This window comes from Thalia democratica, chromosome 5 (genome assembly GCF_965202585.1).
Source record: "Thalia democratica chromosome 5, ktThaDemo2.hap1.1, whole genome shotgun sequence".
Lineage (NCBI taxonomy): Eukaryota > Metazoa > Chordata > Thaliacea > Salpida > Salpidae > Thalia > Thalia democratica.
The window spans coordinates 46,434,743-46,456,966 of NC_139169.1; the positions used below are offsets into that span (position 1 = coordinate 46,434,743).

The window sequence follows — 22,224 nt, forward strand, 5'->3', positions numbered from 1 at the left end:
GCAGTTCAACCTAAATTTACTCTGAAACACAAACTCAAAAAACTCAAACAGAAGACATACGTTATACCTAAAGTTTTATGATTATTTTGTCCTTTTAGGAAAAAAATCCTAACGTTACAACACTACTTGTTTGTAAAATAATTCAAAACGTATATATAATAAAGGTTTTCACTACAACTAATTTATGCACTGTAAACTAAAACCAATTCATTCACTTTAAGCTTCATTTTATACTTTATTTCCAACCCTAGTATTTATATTTGTGTTTAAATCCAGTTAAATTTGAATTACACTGTTTTAACTTATTTATAAAAACTTATAAAGTATTCATTTTTAATAGTTTATACGATTTTCTTTGAAAGTTTTACCAATAAAACTTACAAATAGTATGAATTAGATAATTTCTTGTATTAAAAAAAGTTCTTTTTTGTTTCACAAATTTACTTTTGGTTAAAGTCTGAACTTGCTTGACCATTTTTAGTACTAAATTAAAGGTTTGAAAACAAGTATGTCATTTAAACAAAATCTTTATTTAACTTCTAAGCATTTATTTTTATTAAAAGAAGATCATATACTAATTATAAAAGCAATTACACTATATATATATATATATATATATATATATATATAATTTATTCAAATGGCGATTTTAAAAATTCTAGAACATATGTTTCACAAAGCTTTAATTTTTCATAAAGCTTTGATCATCAGCCAGTTAAATTCAAAATAAAAAGCACTGTACTAAACAAAGATACAAAAGTTATGCAAAAAAACAAAAAACAGTATGACGTAATATTGTACATTACAAATATTCAGTACAAAAATCGATCTACCTTCTAACTAATCAAACAACTAAAATTAACGAAAACAACAGTTAATTGACTATAAAATGCTTCAAAATTTGTTGTGTTTTAAGAGAAGCTTTTTTATATGTCGACAAGACGATATAAATTCGCTTCTCTTATTTAAACAACCTTCCTTTTTTAACGCATACATAACGGCTGTTGATTCATTCATCAAAGCTTTATGAAAAATTAAAGCTTTGTGAAACATATGTTCCAGAATTTTTCAAATCGCCATTTGAATAAATTATTTAAAAGCCCTTCAAGTGGGCTCAGTTGAAAGTGTTTAAGTTTAAACATTAACCTTATTTTATATATATATATATATCACAGATGTTCTTGTGCTAAAACTTTATTTCAACTAACGGCGTTTCACTGCTCTCAAATAAATTTAAGAACAGATCTACGGAGTCTCAAAAAGCTCTAAGAATATTCTTAGAGCTTTTTGAGACTCCGTAGATCTGTTCTTAAATTTATTTGAGAGCAGTGAAACGCCGTTAGTTGAAATAAAGTTTTAGCACAAGAACATCTGTGATATACATTCCGATAAGCTTAGCTTATCAGGATCTCCAGGATTTAACGCCTTATAACGTTACATCTTATATATATATATATATATAAACAATTAGATTTCGTTTAAGTTACTTGAAGTCATTGTAATTAATTATTTTCTATTAACGAAAGTATACTCGTTTACAAATGTTTACTTAAAATTTATTTTTATTTAAGTAATTTTTGTTATAGTTCTTCTTTTAAATTCATAAGTTCAGAATTTTTATCTTGAACGGAATATAAAAATTATACTGTTACAATTTTTTTTTTATAAGTTACAAAAACTATAGCAGGGTTACAAAAAAACCTGGAATCCTGGAAAATCCTGTAATTTGACAAATATTGGCATAAAAAACCCGGAAATTGAGAAACTTTAGAAAAAACTTGGAATTTCGAACAAAAATAACTAAATAACCAGGAAAATTTAGAATTTTAAAATTTTTTCTACATGTAAAGTAACAAAATTTCAATCTAGTACAAAAAATTTAACAGAAAGATAAAAAAAAAACTTTTATTATTAAATTTTCATTTATTAAAAAACACATTTAAAGTAGCTTTACAATATCATTTCAATGTTGTTATACTAAGACAGGTCTTTAACTTAACTTTAACTTACTAAAAATGGACCAAAAAAACTTGTTTTCTAAAAACCTGGAAGAAATTCAGAAAACCTGGAAGAAACTTAGAAAAAACCTTTGGCAAGTCTGCATTAGATTTTATTTATTATTAAGTATTAGGTTTTAAGTAAGAAACCTTGTAAAAAACTTTAACTAACTTTGTATCCATTAAAAAGTTTTAAACACATCATATAATTTAGGTATTTATGTTAAAATGATATTAGAAAAAAAAGTCAAAAACTATTTTTATTTAATTCTTTAGTGCGCCAAAACAATTTTTTCAAATTTATTAAATTTATTATATTACAAATTAAATTGATATTTAAAAAAAAAAATTGAATAAATATTGATAGATGAATTTTTTTAGTGTTACGTTAATAAAAATTAAATTTACCACATCACAAACTACAACCGCATCCGAAACAACCTACGACCAGTTCCGTCCTAATTAGGACTCATCAGGAAGGCATAGTTGCTAAAAACCGCTGTTGAAATCTACCTAAGCGGAATTAAGTACAAAGTACTGAAGCGACCGTTTGTAGGTAAAATTGAAAAAATTTCGACTATGTACTTAAAACTATATTTAACTTAGTTGCATATATGTATTTTAGTTCTATTAGTTTATTGATAGTTTATTAAAGACGGGTTTTGAACCTGAAAGCGTTTAAAACTTGTATGTTGTGGAATTAAAAGTTGCAGATTTTTCTAAACAATCATTTGATTTCTTTTGTTAGTTAAACTCAATAACAATTTTTTGAAAACAATTATAAAACCAAAAAATAAGAATTAACATCTTTAGTTAGAGATAATGTTCAAATAGTTTATTTTTTAAGTCATATAATTTTATGATTTTTTTATGTTTTGTTTTATGCGAAAACTTTTCAAATCGCGCAAACTGTCATTATTATTGCTATAGACAGTTTTTTTGCTACAAATATGTAAAGACAAGTTCTGTTTTTATTATTTTTCGTTGTGGACCCATTGTGTACTTGTGGAAGTACTTTTATCTTTAAAGTCTTAAAGTAGAAAGAGTATGTTTTTTTACAATTTGAATACACCACAAATTTTGCAAAATAAGACTATCAAATATGATGTTTGAGAAAAGCATTAATTTAACCGAGAAAATAAGTTACTTCTGAACAAAAGACACGACTTATATATTTTTTATACATTTATTTATGTACATCTTAACACTACTTTTGTTTTGATGCTTTTTTCTAAAGTAGAAGCTAATTAGTTTTCTAATTTCGTGAATCAGAGAAACTTTGTTACTGAAACAAATTAATTGAGTCCAAATAGTTGATTTAATACTTATAAAATCGTATCTTTTTTTCAACAACAGTATAATTTCTGTTATAAAATAAAAAAGTTACTTATTACCTCTATATCAATAATATTTATAATCTTTACAAAAAATACTAAAATATTTATTCAATTTGTACTTTGCCAATTAAAAAAACCTGAGTCTATTTTATCGTTTATAAAACATTACTTTAAGTTTACAGAGAAAGTTTTAATCAACACAAATAAAAATTATACTAATGAAAAAAGTAACTTAAGTATAATAATTTTTTTTAATAAATGTGTATTAGTTTAGTTTTTTGAACATAATAAGAAATCGACCTACATAAAAATGGATTTAATAACGACCTGGAGTGAAAAATAGACTTTATCTATGTCATTGAGCTACACACCTTAGTAAGTAGAATCTTACTTAAGTGTTAAAATTTTTTTTTATAATAACTAACATTTATATCATTCTAACTTATTATACTTCTATTGTGTCTCTGTTTTACTGATTTAAAATACGCAAAACTTGTAATTATGTTTGACAGTGTTGATCTTTCTACTATAATTTTTTTAATACATACTATTAATAAATAATCTCTTCATTAATAAATATTTTTTACACTGTTTCTATGTTTTATATTATCTAAGTATGCTGATACTTTCAGTGTAGTTTTACAGATTGTTAGTTATAACTATAACTTTCACAGTTATAAGTGTTCTTTATATTTATTCTAATTTTAAGAGTAGTAAACTCCGCAAAGTAGTAATTTCGTACAACTGTGTCAAACTTATTTTAATATTGTTATTGTTTATTGAACGACAATAATAAGCACTTAAAATATTCTGTCCTAGGACCTGGTGCACGAAGGGCCTATCGGCTTTCGAAACGCAAATCATTTGGATACCTTTTAACATCTTGTCCAGGACGTACTGAGATACTCAAACAACTAAAATAAAATCATATTTTACAGTATGGATATCACTTTATTGTTATTAACTTTTTTTTTATAACTTTTTTAATCATTGAAAATAGGCTCAAAGCTATCTTAATTAAAAATTTGTTTAAAGCTGAAAAAAAAATATTGAGCTTTTTTATAGGAAAGTTTTATAAGAATTGGAAAAGTAAAGCATGTTAGTTTACAAAATAGATACTAAAAATTTCCATTGATTATTAAGTTCTGATTTTGTTTGTTGATTTATTTATATTAGTTTATATTAAAAAAAACGGTGGTATTTGGCATAGATAAAAAACTTTAAGCTGTACAAAACTAATTTGTTTTATAAAAAATTTATAATTTTGGCAAAAAATTTTTTGAAACGTTTGCATTTGTAGAATTTAGTATTTATTTTAAACTTTTTAAAAATTTAAGTTCTAAATCTAATCATTTGAAACTTTAATTTGTTACGATAATGTACACTAAAAAAAAATTCACTTACTTTTATAGCTATGAATAACTTATATATTTTAGCAAAAGTTTATCAATGTTTTATAATTTATTTTATTTTAATAGTTTAATTTAATATAAAAAATGTTTTAAATATTTGTTTTATATATAGATAGTTGTTTATTGAACGACTAAAAAAGCACTAAAAAGTTTAGTTCAAAGACCTGATTTACAAAAAATCTTTTTAGTTATCGAATAATATACTACGGATACAGTTTAATGTCTTGTCCAGGACTGTCTACAAAGTATCTCCAAAAAAATAAAACAACTAAAAATTAAAGAATTATTTATCAGTCATCAGTAATTTTTGTAGAAAACTATATTAACAACTTTCTTTTTAATTTTCTTATTGTTTTATCAAGCTGCCAGCACAGCGCTGTTTAGTTTTTCTTTTATATATTTATTACTAATTTTTACAAAACGTTAAGAATTTTATTGTCTTATAATGTAATCTCATTCACATCACGGTACAAACTTATTTATTTCATCTTAAATATGTTCTATCTCAAAAAATATAGAGCTTTGAAATAAAAAATTTAAGTTAAAGTTTATTTTTAATATAAACCAGCTTTGTGTATTGACTTTCATACTTCTATTTATTAAGTAAACCACTGATTTTATTTTAAGTAAATTTCGAAAACGTTTGTTTTTCTAGAAAAAAAAAGTGTTGTTTTCGAAAAATATAAACTACTTATCTATTTCAACTTAAAATTAATTTAACAATACATTAGGTTATGCCAAAAGTCTACCTACATATAACTGGAATAGTTTATTAAAGCCATAGAAAAACTATATATGTCCTGGACAAGACGTTAAAAGGTATCCAAATGGTGCGGAACTCAGTAACCGAAAGATTTTTTCAAGCACCAGGTCCTAGGACCAAATGCTTTGAGCGTACTTTTTTGTTGTTCAATAAACTATAATATAAACGAAATAAATTGTACCAAATAAAAGAAAATCTAAACAATAATTACAAAATCTGATTTTGATATGCATTAGTTGATTGATACTCTGCCTAGTTTTGGTTAATTTTTTTATGTTATTTGTGTGAAGATATATAGTTCCGCATTCGCACCGTTTTTTAACAAGTAACTTAGCGAGTCAGTTGCAGTTGTAAGACTTTAGTTTTTTTTTTATATTACATTATGCAAACTTATGCAAACTTATGCAAGTGATGCGAATGAGGTAAAGTGATAAAACAGCAGAATATTAAGAGCATCTATTTTCTATACTATAACCTTGTCTCTAACCCTCCTTACCCAATTATAAAAAAAAGTAAATCGAAAGAAAAAGTTTGATTTCTTAAAACTTCGAATAAAATTAAGTAAAATATTAGCCAATCAGAAGCGACCTTAAGTCTGCAGCCACCGCGTTACTTAGCTAATACAAAATACCTAGAATATGAAGAGTGTATGTAGTAAAATCATTCAGGCGAAAACTTGTAGATAAACAAGCTAAATAAACTGAATTATATTATCAATGGTTCATAAAACTACAAACATAACTACTGTAAAACAAAAATTTAAAAAAATAACTGTTAATAAAACTATACAAAGTTTTACATGAACTATTCGTTATTTAACTTTAAGAATATACAAAAGGAATTGTTCAACTTTTTGTTTTATAGACTTATCATTTTAGTTTAATTTTTAGTTAAGATAAATTGATAGTAGTATCCAAATTTTTAAACAGACTTTTTTTAAATTTTATATTATTTTTTCTCATTTAAATTTATCACCAATATCAAACTAAAATTTTATAATATTTGTTGTGATGTCCTTTTTAACTATAATTTTGGGCTGTAAATCAATCTTATACAAACAAATAAATAGAATTAAACTTACTTATCAATAGCTAATAGCTCATAAATATTTAATCGCTTATGTTTGATAATATAAAACAATTATATCAATGCAATACTTTGTATTGACTACAATACTGTAAAATAGAAGATATTAAGTATTTTAGCTGTTTTAGTTTTTAATATACTAATTAATTCTTTTTTTATATTTACATAGTTAGTATAAAACAAAGAATATTTCTAGACTAAACATATTAGGCTTAAAACATTGATTCATAGCCTAAAATTAAGGTCAAAAAAGACATCAAGTTTCAATTTTAACCTAATTTTAACTTGATATTGGTGCAACATCATACTAGGTAATTATCCATTTCTCACCTGCTCAATTATCACCAATTTTTTTTTTTTTAATTTTTAAAGTGTTTTATAAACCTTTTTATATATTTTTTTTTGTTTACTATCACCATTATCCATAACCCTTATCCTTGGTCCTTAAGCGGTTCTCCAAATTTATTGCTGGGAGTTGATTGCAAGTTAGAATTGAGCTCTTTTCAATTAACAACTTTGATAGAATTTAAGAAAATATACATTTATTGAACAAATTTTTTTTTAAATTTCTGATCTAGAGAGTAATTGTTTAATATTGATCTCTTAATCTAACTCTTTTAAGTTTTAAACATACTTCAGTATAAAAGCTTAAGGGTCATAATTTCATTTTAGTGAAAATACTAGAGTATTTACATTTTGTTTTCAAAAACAAATGTTATACAAAAGTAAAACAAGCAAGGTTTATCATGTTTAATTTTACCTTTTCTTTTAATGATTACCAATTATTTACCCAAAATTAAAAAAATCCTTGGTTGCTTTTCATTTTTAAATACTCACAAGGTTAAATTCACAATATTGGAAACCACAAAGTGTGAGAAAAGTCTAAATCAAAATTCCCAATCAAGTGTTTACTGAGGCAGCAACTAAAAAGTACACTAACAATCCAACTAATGTGGTCACAACCACTAAAGTGATTTCAGAATCACTTGTCATATAAAATATTTAAATCAGAAAGTGCTAAATAATTACTGAAAATAGCATACTGTTATTACAATAAGTTTTTGTTAGTATGAATGTCTAATCAATGATGAAAATTTATAAGCTGTCTAAAAGGTAGTTTCTGCTTAAAACTAGTTTAAAATTTAGCAATACATGGTTGCCAAACACTCAGGATAACTCAGACTTTTTGAAGTTCAATAAAAGTTAGGCTTTTTTTTTCTTTGGGAAACTCAGTCTGATTTCAAAAGTTTAAAAAGAACTCTTGCTAGTTTATTGTTAAACTAGAAATAGTTTTTAGTAATACTAGACATGAATTAAATATATTTTTACGTTCTAATTAACTTAAGTTGTACTCTTTTATGTTTGTGAATTTTAATAGCTCTACTTATTTATAACAAAGCCATTTTTCATAGCATTTTGTAAACATTAAATAAAAACATTCCTGTTCTTAGTTATTTAAAAATAAGCTTACGTAAGTTGTGTAAGCAGTGATTTTCAGCACGGTAAGAAACTCTGTGAATGAATCAATATAACTTGTGTTGCACAGTAAATAACTGATAAAAGTTTTGCGCATAGTAGATAATTTAATTTTTTTTTTTTTTCAGTAAAAATATAGTTTCCTTTTTATTTGCACTACAAAAACTTGTTAAATACTATGAAAAACAAAATAAAAATAATATGCATATATTTAAGTGTATTGTTTTACGTTGGGTATTACCTGTGCACACTAAAATATATTATACACACACTGGTTTTGAAAGTTTTTTGAAGATGTTAAAAAACTCATGCTGACTGAAATTACTTTTTTTAGTTTCAACCCTGGTACCTAACAATTTTTACCCAACTAAAGCTAGCAAAATCAAAACATTGAACTAGAATACAATCAGAAGAATTCCAAACTCATATATTATGATAATTTTTAACAATATTTAAAGATATATTTTAGAAGTTCAAAAGAAATTCTTTAGAAAACTAGTCCAAAACTTTTGACCAACCAAAATACTTAAATAAGTTTTTCCCAAGTCTTGTGCTAGGGATTTTGATTAGAATTTTTTTTTTAAATATCATGACTTGTTAAAATGATAAAAACAAACAAGTGTGGTTTACTGTGATCTTCATCAACTCAGATGGTAATGAAAGATTAAACTTGGTAACTTCTGTAAAAGGAAGAATGAACTTGTTAGCTTTTTATTTAGTTATACAAACAGCAATAAAATAAAAGTTAATAAAAATAAACTCTATTTTAATATATTCACTTGAGTATAAACTTTACTACATTTTAATATTTTTAAAAATAGAGAAATGTTAGAGTAAAATAGTAAATAAACTAATTATCTACTTGTTTGGAATCATGAATGGATTTTTTGATGAGTCTCAAATATTTAATCACGACCTTTCCATTTGGGACAGTTTTACATTGGAACATGGTAAATTTTATTAAAAACTATTTTTCCTTGTTTATTCAAATGATATTAAAATTAAAGTTCTTATCAAAATACTTTTAAATTTTTGAAAGATTTTGTTTTAGATAAAAGTTATATATATTTATAGATAAATACTATTGTATAAAATTAAGTTGTCTAACATTTTTTGTAAGTCTTTGGTTTTTTTTAAATAGCTTTTTATTTTTATTTATCTTCAAATCCTTTCAAAACTAGTTTTTGGTTGTTTTTTAGTAGCTCTTTAGTAATTAAATGCCTTATTAGAGTAAGTTATTTATAATCAATTTTATAAAACTAGTTAACAGAGCAATTACCTTTTTTTCTAATAATGAAAATGTTTGTCCTATTTTTTATTTACAGTTTTGTTTTAGATTTTTATGTGTAATTTTTCTTGATACATAGTCTTATATATTTTTTAATTGTTTATTTACAGGTAACCAATATAAAAATATATTTCATTTGTGTTATGATTTTTTTTGTTAATATTTAAATTAATGTTTATACTTTAATTACACTTGAAAGATATGTATATACAGCTTGCTTTTATTTTAGATAAATTTTTCTCTGTTATAATAAATAAGCTCTTATAAAAACAGCACTATAATGCTAAATTCAAGTAATGTTCTGTAAATACACATATATTATTACTTATTTCGAAAAATTCTTGTTGAATAGTTTGTTTAAAAAATCAGTTATTTATTGGTTTATTAAATTTTAAAAAATATTATTATTTAAATTGATGTATCACAGAAAGTATTACTAGCTAGTTTTAGTTTTACTGTATTATATTTTTTTATTTATTTATGTATAAAAATAAGAACAGTTTATTTAGTATATACATTTTATATATTTTTGTATACTAAAATTTTTTGTCTAGACACATGTTTATATCTTAAATTTTATTACAGATTCAAAGTATGTAACTCAGCCTTTGGACTTTTTTACTGCAGCATCATTAGGAGAAACTGAAATTGTAAAATGCTGTTTAGACAGGTTTATTTTATTTGAAAGATAATTAGTTTTATATATGTGTTTGTTATAACTTTTCTTCTGTCAAACTTATATCCACCTATATGTTTTATTCAATAAATATACACACTTTTAAGTAAAAACTTTAAAAGTAATATAGTAAAAATATTTTTACTTAGGAAGCAAGTGAAAGTTAACAACAAGAACAGCAGTGGTTGGACCGCACTTCAGTATGCTGCTTACATGGGTCATCATGACACTGTTGCCACTCTCATTTCCATAGGAGCTGACACTGGTGTGAAGACTCCACGTGGTTACAACCCATTAACACTTGCTTCTATGTGTGGAAATGATCCTGTTATCAAGTTGCTCGCAAAAGTTTGATTTTTTTAAGAAAAAATGAGGAAAAAGTTACAATATAAATTTTAAAGGAAAACTTTATATTAAAAAAATCTAATAAAAATAATGACTAAGGTAAAAAAGGATGCTTACACAATGAAATGTATTTAAATAGGCTAGTCTGCAATTAAAAGTTACACTACAACTAACAAATTAAGAATTTTTAGATGGATGTAAAATTTTGGTTTGTTTTTATATTTATTGTAATTTTCAAAACAGTATAAGGGGGACATAGAGTCAGTGGATAACCATGGATGGTCTGCGTTGTTCCATGCTGCATCTGCAGGACACCAACAAGCAACTTCCCTTCTCCTTCAATTTGGTGCTAATGTTCACATCAAGTTTGTCCCTGTTTACTATCATTAAATTAGTATCAATTAAAAGTTCACGTTACTGTTTTTTTTTTGTAAACAAACTGAAATTACTTTTGGTACCTGTCTATGAAATGTAAATTAAGATCAAATATTTGATAACTTGCAAAACTTATTTTTAAGCAAAGTAATATTTTTGAATCACTTACCTATTATTAAACTAGTTATAGTTGATTTTCAATAATTTAAGGTAAAGTTTTATAAAAGTTACAATTTTATCTAAAAGTTTTCTAAAATCTATAAATGATTTGATTGAGCTCATGTTGTATTCTTGCTTAAGAAATTTATATTTATTGCTTCATTAAAAAAACTAGATAAGGCTATTTTCACAGGATGCTCAGATTTATTTAGTTAGTACATACTTTTAAACTATGAAAAAGTTGTAAAATATTTCTTATAAAAGATAATTTTTAAGTATTTAGATAAAAATTTAAACTAATATTAAAAACAAAATTCAATGTACATATAAGTCGAAAGTATCATTGCAACATGAATTTTTTTATTTACTTTGTGCTCTAAATTAAAAAAAGTGATAATTTTTAATGTATAATAAACAACTAAAAAAATATTTTACTTTTTGTAATCATTAACAGAGAACCTTCGCAAGGGCTGACACCGTTGATGGAAGCTGCAGCTTCAGGTCACGAACTCGTCGTTAAGCAGCTGCTTAAAAATGTTTGCTTCTTTGTTTGTATATAGCCATAAAGCATGAGTTTAAAAAAAAAATTAAGTTTGATATACAGAGTAAGTAAAAACAGCAATCTGAATAAAGTCTTGGCACTTAAACAGTTTTTTTTTATTAAGCTGGTCTTCTTCTAAATAGTGTCTTCTTTTTAAGGGATCAAATCCAGAAACAAAGGACAAACAAGGAGATGATGCAATTTCTCTTGCTATGGAGTATGGTCATGTGCAAATTGCACAGATAATTGAAAATGCAAAGAAGGCTAACTTGGCTAGTAACTGTTAGTTTTTTCTTTTGTTCAAGCATGCTAGAAGTTATGATAACCATTTTTTGTAATAAAACTTTACAAATTATATTGTAAATTTTGTTAAGTATTTCAGTTTTGAATAGTAGATAGCCTATTTCAAATAAAGTTTTATAAGAGTTACCAAATATTTAAAAATTTTATTAAAGTAAAATTTTAAAGCATATTTAGTGTTGTTTGTTTCATACCTAATTTTTTAAGTATGTCTCTATTTGAACTTATTTTAAGTTTACTACTTTTTTTCAATTGATATTTTCTGACATTTGAAGAAAAATATAAGTTTTAGAAATTTAACAGTTTTGTTGTTATTCATTTAAGTTTTTCATTTAACTGGCAACTTGTTACAGCATAAGTTCAATGTAAGAGTAGTTGTGGACTTAATGAACGGTTAAAAAAACATTTGTATGAAAATGTTAAATTACAATTTTTTAATTTTGTTAAGACTTTTTTTATCTAAAAATAAAACATGCATGTTTTTTAAAGTTTAGAACATGTAGAGGGCAATTATGAGTTTACAGTTAAGTATTTGAAATGCAAGCTATAAAAAAATACTTGTGCTGGTTTACAATTTAGGGGAATAAGCATGAAGTGGTCAATTAGTGAAAACAAAATGCTACATAATTCCACTTAAACATTGGTGCTTCCGCGCAATTCACTTTCGCATTATGACGTAAAATTTCTGAGTGTTTATTTGGGAACGTACACTTGAAAAACTTTTTATGATTTTGCAACAAATTTGCCGATTGTTTTTGACTTCATAAAGGTTTTAACAATCGTTTGTTGCGGTTTATACACGAAACTTTAAATTTATTTGATTTTGTTTTATATCTATATTAGTTTTTCCTAATTGTTAATAAATAAATTTATTACATTTTAACCTAAAGAATTTAGCTGATTTAAACTTATTATTTGTTTTGAGAACTACTGGTTATTAAGTTTTAATACGTGGTCAAAATACTTATATTTTATTCTTAAATTTGTTAAAATGTTTTACTTCAAAGATTTTCGTTAGTAATTAGGTTGCTTTAAACTATATCAATATTTTATTTATTTTCACACTTAATCGTTTATTTTTTAATAAATATATACTTTTATTTTATCTCTGTTGTTGTTTTACAGTTATGCATAGACTTCTGTAGATAATTATTTGAGTTCCTAAAAATAGTTTTTTTTTCAATATCAACCAAAAAAAATTGTTTGAAATGTGTACAAAGCTGAAATAAATAAAATGATTGATTGCTTTTCCACTTTTGGCGTGAAAGTAAACTTAAGTCGAAAAAAAATAATTTATTACTTTGAAACCATAAATACTTAGTAACTGAAAACGCACTTTACATTGTCCTAGAATAAACAACAAGTTTCTTGCATATCTCTGCAACAATCGTCTTGTTCCAAAAATAAAAAAATAAAAGATTTTTCATATTTAGCAAATATGCATCAATTAGCAATTTATTTTAATTCAAACCATCAAACAGACAAATCGGACCAGAAGTGCAACAGCAGTGGCGGCCCATCAATACTTGCTGGTCCCAAAGCGTTCGCACAAATGACAGGTCTCGGTAGCGATGGAAGGCCGCATGTAAACAACAACAACAATGTTCCTGTCTGTAAGTAACAGTTTATAAATGTATCAATGATTTCTGCATTTAGCTTTATCTAGATTTTTTTGTATATTATGTTCAAAACTAAAAACTATTTTAAAACTTTTTTTTTTTAATTCTTTATTTTCACATTGTTTTTAAGTTACCGTTCTAGGTATTATAGATAAATTAGTCAACAATCAACCAAATCAATAATTAAATGTATTTAATTTTTAAATACCTAAGAATGCCAAGAAAAGTTTATAGAGTTAGCTACTGAATGAGCTTAAATTATTAAAAGTTGCTTGTAATGATAAAACGTGCTTAGCTTCAAGGTAGTTTTGTTAAGACGACCTGGTGTTTTTTATTGTTCTTTTGTGAGGTTTATACTTACTGTTGTATATTGTTATTATAAAGGATTATTTTAACTTCCATAGTTACTTTTTGAAGTTTATAACTTTTTAAGCAATTCAACGTTAAAAGTCTAGCATTAGTCTTGGTATTTTTAAAAACCTGAAAATAATTTACTAATTTTCTTAAGCTAAGTATTATAAGTTTATATTATTTAAATTATTAAAAAAGTTAAACTTAGTATTTAGAAGTTTTTAAGAAGTAAATTAATTTATGTTTGTAGTATTAAAGTATTCTCAAACTTGCTTTCTACTCGATATTTTATTTAGTTTTACAAGATAACCCACAATCAAATGTAGAACATGTTCAACAACAAGCTAAATGGACCGGACCAAAAGTTCGTTTTACAAAATATTAATTTATTTTTTTATTTTTTTTTTATGGTGCGTAAATGTTTTGTAAAAATTTACAATTTTTTTATAATAAATTCATTTTTTAAATCTTTGACAAATGTGTTTGTACTTAAGTAATCTAATATACTCTTACACGCTTATCTAAATCGATAAGTGAATTCAGCACCATCTGTTTTGTGCTGAATAAGATTACGTAAAATGCATTTCAATAGAATTTGGAGACTTTGTTGAAACAAATCGATTGCGTGAAATATTTAAGTGTTTTCGATAAGCAAGGAATCGATCTGCACGTATTTCTCACATTGACTGAACCTGAGTTGAAAGAAGTTGGAATTACGTTAGTTTTTTTTTCTTAAATTCTTTAATTGAAAAGCGAAAGTCAGAAGTATTTTTTTATGTTTAATAATTTTGTATTGAATCAAATTGAACTTTTAGCTTTTATTAGCGAATAACTTTAAACCTGTATGTAATATACTTTATATAATAATTAATACTGACTTTTCTTAAAAAATGTGTGTGTCTAATTTAAAATTTGGCATCACTCATATTTTTAGTCTATTTGGACCGAGAAGAAAAATGATGTCAGCAATCACTAGAAGTGTGAGTGAGATTAGAAATGTTGTGGTTTCTAGCAACACTCCTGAAATGTCTTACGCCGATGCAGTCAATTCCAAGCTAGCGAAACTGCAGGAACGCATGAAAGAAGTTAGTTATGCATGATTTTTTTACTTTTTAGCTGTAAAATACCTAAGTGTTTTTTTTTTTGTATTTATTTTATGAATGTTGCTATTAAGTCTATGAAGTTTTATATTCTACCTGTTTTTTAATCGTTAGTACATGTAATAAGATACTCTTTTGTTTTTAAAATTGTTATATAATTTAAAACTCAGATTCTTTTGTATTAATGTGGTTTTCATTTTATATTATTATTCTGTCTCTAATTAAATATTTTTTAAATCAAACAAAGTTTCTTTTACGAGTTAGTTTTTTAATTTATAATTTGATTCTTAAATTTTTAGGGGGAGCTTCAAATTTCCACTACTGTTTTTGAATTACTTGAAAATCATGCAACTAATTTGCATATTTGCTGAGTCAGCGAAATATTTTTAAAGCTTTTTTTAATTTTTTTTTATATTTATACCCTTAACCCTAACCCACCTTACCCAAACATAAAAAAAAAATAACTCAAAAGTTTAAGTTTTATTATTAAAATAAACAAAAAAATCGCTGACTCAGCAAGTATGCAAATTAGTTGCATAATTTTTAAGTAATTCAAAAACAGTAGTGGAAATTTGAAGCTACCCAATTTTTAGTCGTCATTAAAAAAGTGTGAGTTGTACACACTTGGTACACTTACTTTTAGAATGATTTTAGGCACATGTATCAGCCAATCACGCGTTATTAATGGTACTTTCTTATTTAGAAAAAAATGCTTAAAAATTACTGTCTGTGATTTAAAATGTCATAGTAATATCTAAAAGTACATTATGAATTTCTATAGTGAATTAAAAATATGTTAGACAAAAATTTACAGTTCATTAAAGTTTATAAATGTTTCTTATTATTGTTACCTTTATATTTCTATAAAAATCGTAATATAGCATCGCGATAAGTAAAGTTTAAATTGTGCATGATAATGTTTTTTAGGAAAGTATTCAATTTACTTTCAGTATCGGTCAAGTGTGAAACGTATAGTTTATGACTTTAAACACTTTATTGTTCCTAGCTTCATATTTTATGAGCGATTATTTTTTCGAAAGTTTGTAAATTTTACTTGACAACAATTGGTCATAAGTGTGATTTGGGTGGTAATTAACAATTTATATAAAGTAATACAACAAAGTTTTAATACAATTTATGTATTATAAAAAAAAATCGTTTTCAACAAAACAAAATATGTGTGCTTGCTTTTTCTAATAACTTAATAATGTTTTTATTTAATTTAAATACTTTTTATAGCTTTTTTCACAAAAATCTTAAAGTTCTACAAAAAGCTTGATTCTAGAAATAGTTATTCTAATGTTTTTGCTAGTAGTTTTGTTATTTATAGTTAGTAATAGTATACTTAAAATACAAACCTTTTACGATGGTCTTATTTCTCTTAATTGTAAAACTATTTAGATATGTTAACTAGTTAATTTTTAGTATTAAAGTTTACAGTTTACTGTTTTATTTTACTTGAAGAGGTCGAAATTTTTGTCACCGAAACCTGGTCGTAAATAAAGTATTTAATTTGTTTATAATACAAAAAACAACTAATTTTCGTATCGTTTACTTAGTTTCAACGTTAAACACGTATCTTCAGAACAAAATAAAGTACATAGCAAAATTTTTAAAGAATCACACAAAAAAACACATTATGTTTTAAATAAAAATGAATAGTTTTAGTTAGCCTATTTTGAAACAACTTATGTACAAGTCAACTTATTTTTTGCTTTGTTTGTACTTGGTTTTATTTTATTGCTATTTGTTGTTATTGATTAGTATAGATAGTATATAAATATCTACAACACATCATTAGCAAGCAGTCAAAAACTTTAGTTTGTCTTTTCTTTAATTTAGCACAGAGTTATTGAATTTGGATTGAATTCGCTTCAACAGATATTAAAAAAAGGCACAAATAAATTAAGATATATCCAGGCTGATTAACCTTTATTTTTTTAATTTAACTTGTTTCATATTGTAAATTTGACTTTTTAAAGTTGTTTATCTTATTTTAATTACGTTATCTTTTAGTGATAATTTTAGTATTTTTTTAATTTGTTTACTAAATAACGAACTAGGTATTAAATAATTAACTAAATCTCAAAAAAAAACTAGTTGTCTTAATTTCAAATATTCATTGTGTTTTTTTTTATCGGTAGATGGAGGAAGAGAGCTACGAACTGAAGCAGATGTACGGGCAGGAGAGGCAACTGAGGAAGGTGACGGAGGGGCTGCTGATGGAGCACAAACACGTCATCAGCAAAATATGCGGATGTTGCGACAAACTGCAGCAAGGAGGTCATCATCTCGCCAACATCGTTGATGACCTCACGTTTGTTACATTATTACTACGATTTATCATGTTTTTTAACTTTTTTATCAATGTTACTTAAATACTCTAAATATCTTAATTTGTCAAGTAGTGAAATCCATAAATCTTTATCAATGAGGTTTTGTTGGAAAGAATACTTAATGTTTTTAACTAGTTTTGAATTTTTCTTGATTTCATCGGCTAAAAAGAGCTTTTCTATAAGAATTCGGTTAAAGAAAATTAAAAAAAAAAAATTTAAATATAAGTACCTGACTTCTAAAAACTAAACTTTTATTTTGTTAATAAATTTTTAATTAAAGTCTGTGCAAAACTCTTTTATTAATTAAAAAATAAGTACTTTTTCCGTGAAAAAGATAATCTTAAATTATACTTAATAGTAAATATAAAAGCATATTAACACATTTGATATATTATTTTTAGGTATGAATTTTGTTGTCAATAATTTAAGTAAAGTTTTTATATTTTCAGAGCCCAAAGTTTTACAAAACACTTTGAAAAAATGCATTTGGGTAATCAAAACTACAGGTTCATACCTCCTACAAAAGTAAGTGAATTATTAGATTCCTCTAATGCTGCTTAAATCAGTTTTTTAAAACTTTTCTTTTTAGCATATATTATCCTGATATAGTATTAAACGATCACTAATTTTGCATAAAAACAGTTGGAAAATTTTGTTGTTAAGTTTTTATTTACAAATGTTTTAAAAAAACTCTAAGTAAAATTTATTTAGAGCTTTACTTTTTTTTTATAGTTTTTGTTAGCTCCTAATTCTTTGAAATTAAAATTTTTTAATTATTTACAATAGTTTTATTTTCAAGTAAATATATTTAATTCTATAAAAATTGGTTTTAATTTAAGTAATGCTCTTATATTTTCTATTATTTAGTATTTGGATCCATGTAACAAGTTATTACATTAAGTTAAAACTTTTATGATATTAAATTATACAATGATAAGTTATAAATAAATTTTACACTATTGCATCAAATAAACTTGTTTCCAATTAGTGTAAAAAATATACATGGTTAAAACCAAAAATACTTAGAGATTTATTATTTTTGCTGACCAACATTTTTTTTGTAGAACTTAATTATTTTCTATTGTCCACAAAAAGCGTTTGTAAGTTGTAAATTACATTTAACATATGATAGCTTTAGTAAGTAAAAATTTATTGAACACAAAAAAGTGTAAAAGATTTTAATTTTCAATTTCCCTCTTTTTTTCAGAATCAAAACTCAGCAACAGTAAATTCAGCAACTCTCAGAGAACTTGGAATGTTGTCTAAAAGCACAAAGTAAGTTTTTTTTCTAAAATTGCTTCTTTTACTGTTATTAAAATATAAACTGTAAAAGGTGTAAGTAGGACTTATAAAAATTGTTGATTGAATGAAAATATAATGTACAAAGTGTTAGTTGCAAAGTTATGAAAACTAAAAAATAAAGATTTTTTTAAAATTGCTAAGTTTTAATCATAAAAAAAAATATATGTTTGGTTTATTTGAGGCTTAAAATTTTAAAGAATAGATTAGTTCAAGATCTTTATAAATATTTGCATATATTTATCAATAAGTTATGTAACCCTTTCAATTAATTTGATAATGTTTATTGTAGTGACCAATTAAGAGAACTGAGGTCAATTTGCGACAAATCAAAGTCTCAAGTGAGTATAAAAAATGAAAACAACCAACAAAATTCTGTTTCTAGCAGTAAAAGAAACTAAGCTTAGAAAAAGATGTTTATATAATGTATTGCTATTAATAGCTGCTTTGCTACAATGCTTTATTGTTAAATTGTAATAATACTTTGCTCTTTTGTCTCATTCAATTTAGATTTACAAATTTTAGAAATTACTTTTCTTATTAAGTTAGATTTTCTTAGTTTGATAAGTCTTCCCTCTAGTGTACTGTCATTTTTAGTTACTGTAAAAAGTTAATCAATTCCTACGGTTCGGCCAAAATGTTTGTAAGACAATCGTTTTCGCTCATACAAATTTTTACACAACGTTACATGCCACTTATCGGTTTATTTTTATTTCCGGAAAATATATGTTGCACATATTAAGATTGATCACTTTTGTTTAATTGTATAATTATTGTCTTAATTCATTCTTTAAAAAAAATAATTTTATCAAAACTTAAAAAGTTATTTAATGTAATATTAAAATAAAAATTTTGGTTTTACATATAATATTTTTCTTGTTTTTTAGTAATAGTATATTTTATGTCACTTTAAATGCAGTTAGTCATTTATTTCGTTTAAAAAATTATCATGTATACTTTTTTTTAACGGTTTACTTTAACAAAAGCTGAAATTGAAACTACATACTTTGTCTTACTAATCTGTAAGTACTTTTGAAAAAATTATAAAAAAATTTCAAATAGTACATAATTAGTATTTAAAAAGATATAGATTTTGATTTAACTTGTTTTTAAACATAATCTTTATTAACCATTTTATATTTTACTTAACTTCCTAAAAATGAAACAGTAGTTTATACATAGCAAAATAGGTGTTAGATGTTTTTTAAACTATTATGAAAGCTAATTTTAAATTTCTTCTTAATACAATTAAGTTTTTATTTTTCATTTATTAATTTTCATGTTTTAACTCTAACTGCTTTGCTTTTTCATCATAAACTTGATTTGAAAATACACTTTTTATGTATTGTTTAATATAAGCTGCCCAAATATGAGAAATATCAAACAGGTAAATAAATAGATTTCACATTTAGTTTTGATTGTTGTACTGAAAGTACTAAATTTATAATATTGTTTTTTTTTACCGTCCTAGTTTCTATCGTAATAAAATACAAATGCCTTTAGTTTTTTGTACCTTTACTTTAAAATATCGTTTTGGAAATATTTGTAAACTCTATCAGTTAAATAAAATAAATTTTACCTTGAAATGTACCTTCCGTTTATAGTTACTAAACCAAGCTAAAATAGTTTGGTATATATAATAATAAAAATCGTTAAGCTCTTTTATTAAAGACTTATTTTAAATTTACTGTTGAAAGTTGTTTTTTACTTACAGCAATAATAATCCTAACAAATAAACGATAGTTTAAATTAAATATTTTCTTATACCAAATGGTTAGGGTGAGCAACATGAGACCCGTGTACCGGAATACTTTTAATTGGTTCTGGCCCGCTAAAGTCAAAAATTTAAGATAAATCTGTAAAATTTGACCTTGAATACCCTTTTCAAGCTCGTTTTTTTTTATATACTTCAAATGTTTCTTCTCTTTTTTAGTACGTTAAAATGAAAGCAGTGTTACCAAAAAATCTTATTAGTTTTAATTGCTATATGTTTCTTTATTAACAATCCACTATTTAGCTTTTTTAACCCAATTAAGAAAATATATATAATATTGCTTTTTTATCTTAGAACTACATCTTAAAATTACTATTAACTCATGCTAGTTTATAACAACTCAGGCGTTTTTCCTGATTGTGTATTGGCCTTGTCAGCGGCATTGATGTATGAGCAAGAATTATTGGTTAATGATTGTATATAAGTCTTTTTAACTGTAATAAATTGACACTTATTTTGCTTATAAATAAATTGGAAAATATTTTTTTAACTAAGTGAAATTAGTTTTTGTCAAATTGCTCAACTTTACGATTTAAACAAAATTCGCAAGCTACAATCAGTGCTTTACATTTATTGTTACTCGGAAGTTTTGTGCTTCTTTATAAATTTGATAAATAAGTTAAAAAAGAGCATTTTAACTCTCATTAATTAAAGCTTGATGTGAAAATAAAATTTAGTTGTGTATTTGTTGGTAATATAATTTTTTACCTCCATGGTTTAAGGATACATTTATTTTCATGCTAGACCCAAAGTAACTTTTATTCAACGAAACTTCAACTTTTAAAATTGTTTATTTTGAGTTAAATTAAAATATTTTGAAAACTTTTAAATACGTATTAAATGTAATTTCTTTAAGATCTTAATATACCTTTGTTTGTATAACACTTTGATTTGTCTCATCTTTCATAAGAATACTTACTTAATTTTCTCTTAATCTGACTGCCTAAGCACTCAAACATTTATTTTACTAAGTTTCTACAACTTGTTATATTACATAAATGCAATATGTTCAAAAAATGTTAAAGTATTTGTCAAAAGTTTATAAGTAGTTTTTTAAGATATTTTTCCACCAGTCACTAGAATAGAAACCTCTGAATTTTTACTTTTGCAGATAAAACTAAAGCTTCAAAAAGCACAAAATTTTACTGAGTTATCAAAAAAGCTCATAAATTGAGTCTTAGTTTTAAAGGCCTAAATGATGGACTTTCAAGTTTGTTTATGTAAACTCCGAACAGGGAGAAACGATTTGTGTTATTATGTTTTTATAATTCATTCTTTTTATTAATAATGTATTCTATTCATTTGATAAATGGATATTTTTAAATATTTTTAAAGTTATTAATTTCAGTAAAATTTTGTTTTCATAAAATGTTTTGCTAATTTTAGTTAGTGCTTTTTTACATAAAAATGTAGTTCAAAAGTTTTTAAATTCTTATCCTTATAGCTTTAATAGACAATTTGTTCTAATTTAACTACTTTTTTATTTGGATAATTATTTACAATTATATAAGTTATTTGTTTAAAGAAATTATATATCAAGCAGTTTCAATAACATTTTTTTTTTACTTCTTGAAAAATTTAGTTTAATAATGCTTTTGAGGTTTTATTCTTAGTTTCTGAGACAGGTATTTTATTCTTTAATTAAAAAATAATAATTTGTGTTTTAAAGTTATTAAAAAATTGAGTAGTTAAATTATAGCTGTAGTTGATGATAAAAATTAATTTTAAAAATATTTTAACATACTAAATCATTTGTTATGGAGAAATTAATTTAAAAAAATTACGTCTTTTATTAACGTTTTTACTGGCTATAAATTAAATTTTGTTTTGTAAATAGATAGCGCATAGTTTTTAACTATTGCACTTTATATTTTAGCTTTCTATATAAATTATTAAAAAAAAAACTAAAATGACTTAGTTTCTATTTTCGATTAGCTTTTACTTAAAACTTTTATACTCATGTAAACTTAACACTAAATTAATAGTCACA

General features: G+C 24.2%; 1 protein-coding gene across 1 annotated transcript; it reads left to right on the forward strand.

Moving 5' to 3' along the window:
* Positions 1–8,890: 8,890 nt before the first annotated feature.
* LOC145835527 (ankyrin repeat and SAM domain-containing protein 3-like) lies at positions 8,891–19,748 on the forward strand. The gene is made up of 14 exons (XM_082943171.1): positions 8,891–9,021; positions 9,945–10,029; positions 10,185–10,383; positions 10,624–10,745; positions 11,369–11,450; positions 11,614–11,737; positions 13,237–13,368; positions 14,022–14,089; positions 14,318–14,442; positions 14,660–14,810; positions 16,970–17,142; positions 17,611–17,686; positions 18,369–18,436; positions 18,753–19,748. Exons 1-14 carry the CDS (start codon positions 8,946–8,948, stop codon positions 18,859–18,861), a joined length of 1,590 nt encoding a protein of 529 aa, XP_082799297.1. The 5' UTR covers positions 8,891–8,945; the 3' UTR covers positions 18,862–19,748.
* Positions 19,749–22,224: the final 2,476 nt, after the last annotated feature.

What these genes read in the sequence shown, in the direction of transcription:
- LOC145835527 (XM_082943171.1), top strand. Translation starts at nt 8,946, where the DNA reads ATGAATGGATTTTTTGATGAGTCTCAAATATTTAATCACGACCTTTCC. An exon ending in CAACAACAATGTTCCTGTCT is followed by an intron (nt 13,369 to 14,021) that starts GTAAGTAACAGT and finishes TATTTTATTTAG; the next exon opens with TTTTACAAGATAACCCACAA. An exon ending in TGCAGGAACGCATGAAAGAA is followed by an intron (nt 14,811 to 16,969) that starts GTTAGTTATGCA and finishes TTTTATCGGTAG; the next exon opens with ATGGAGGAAGAGAGCTACGA.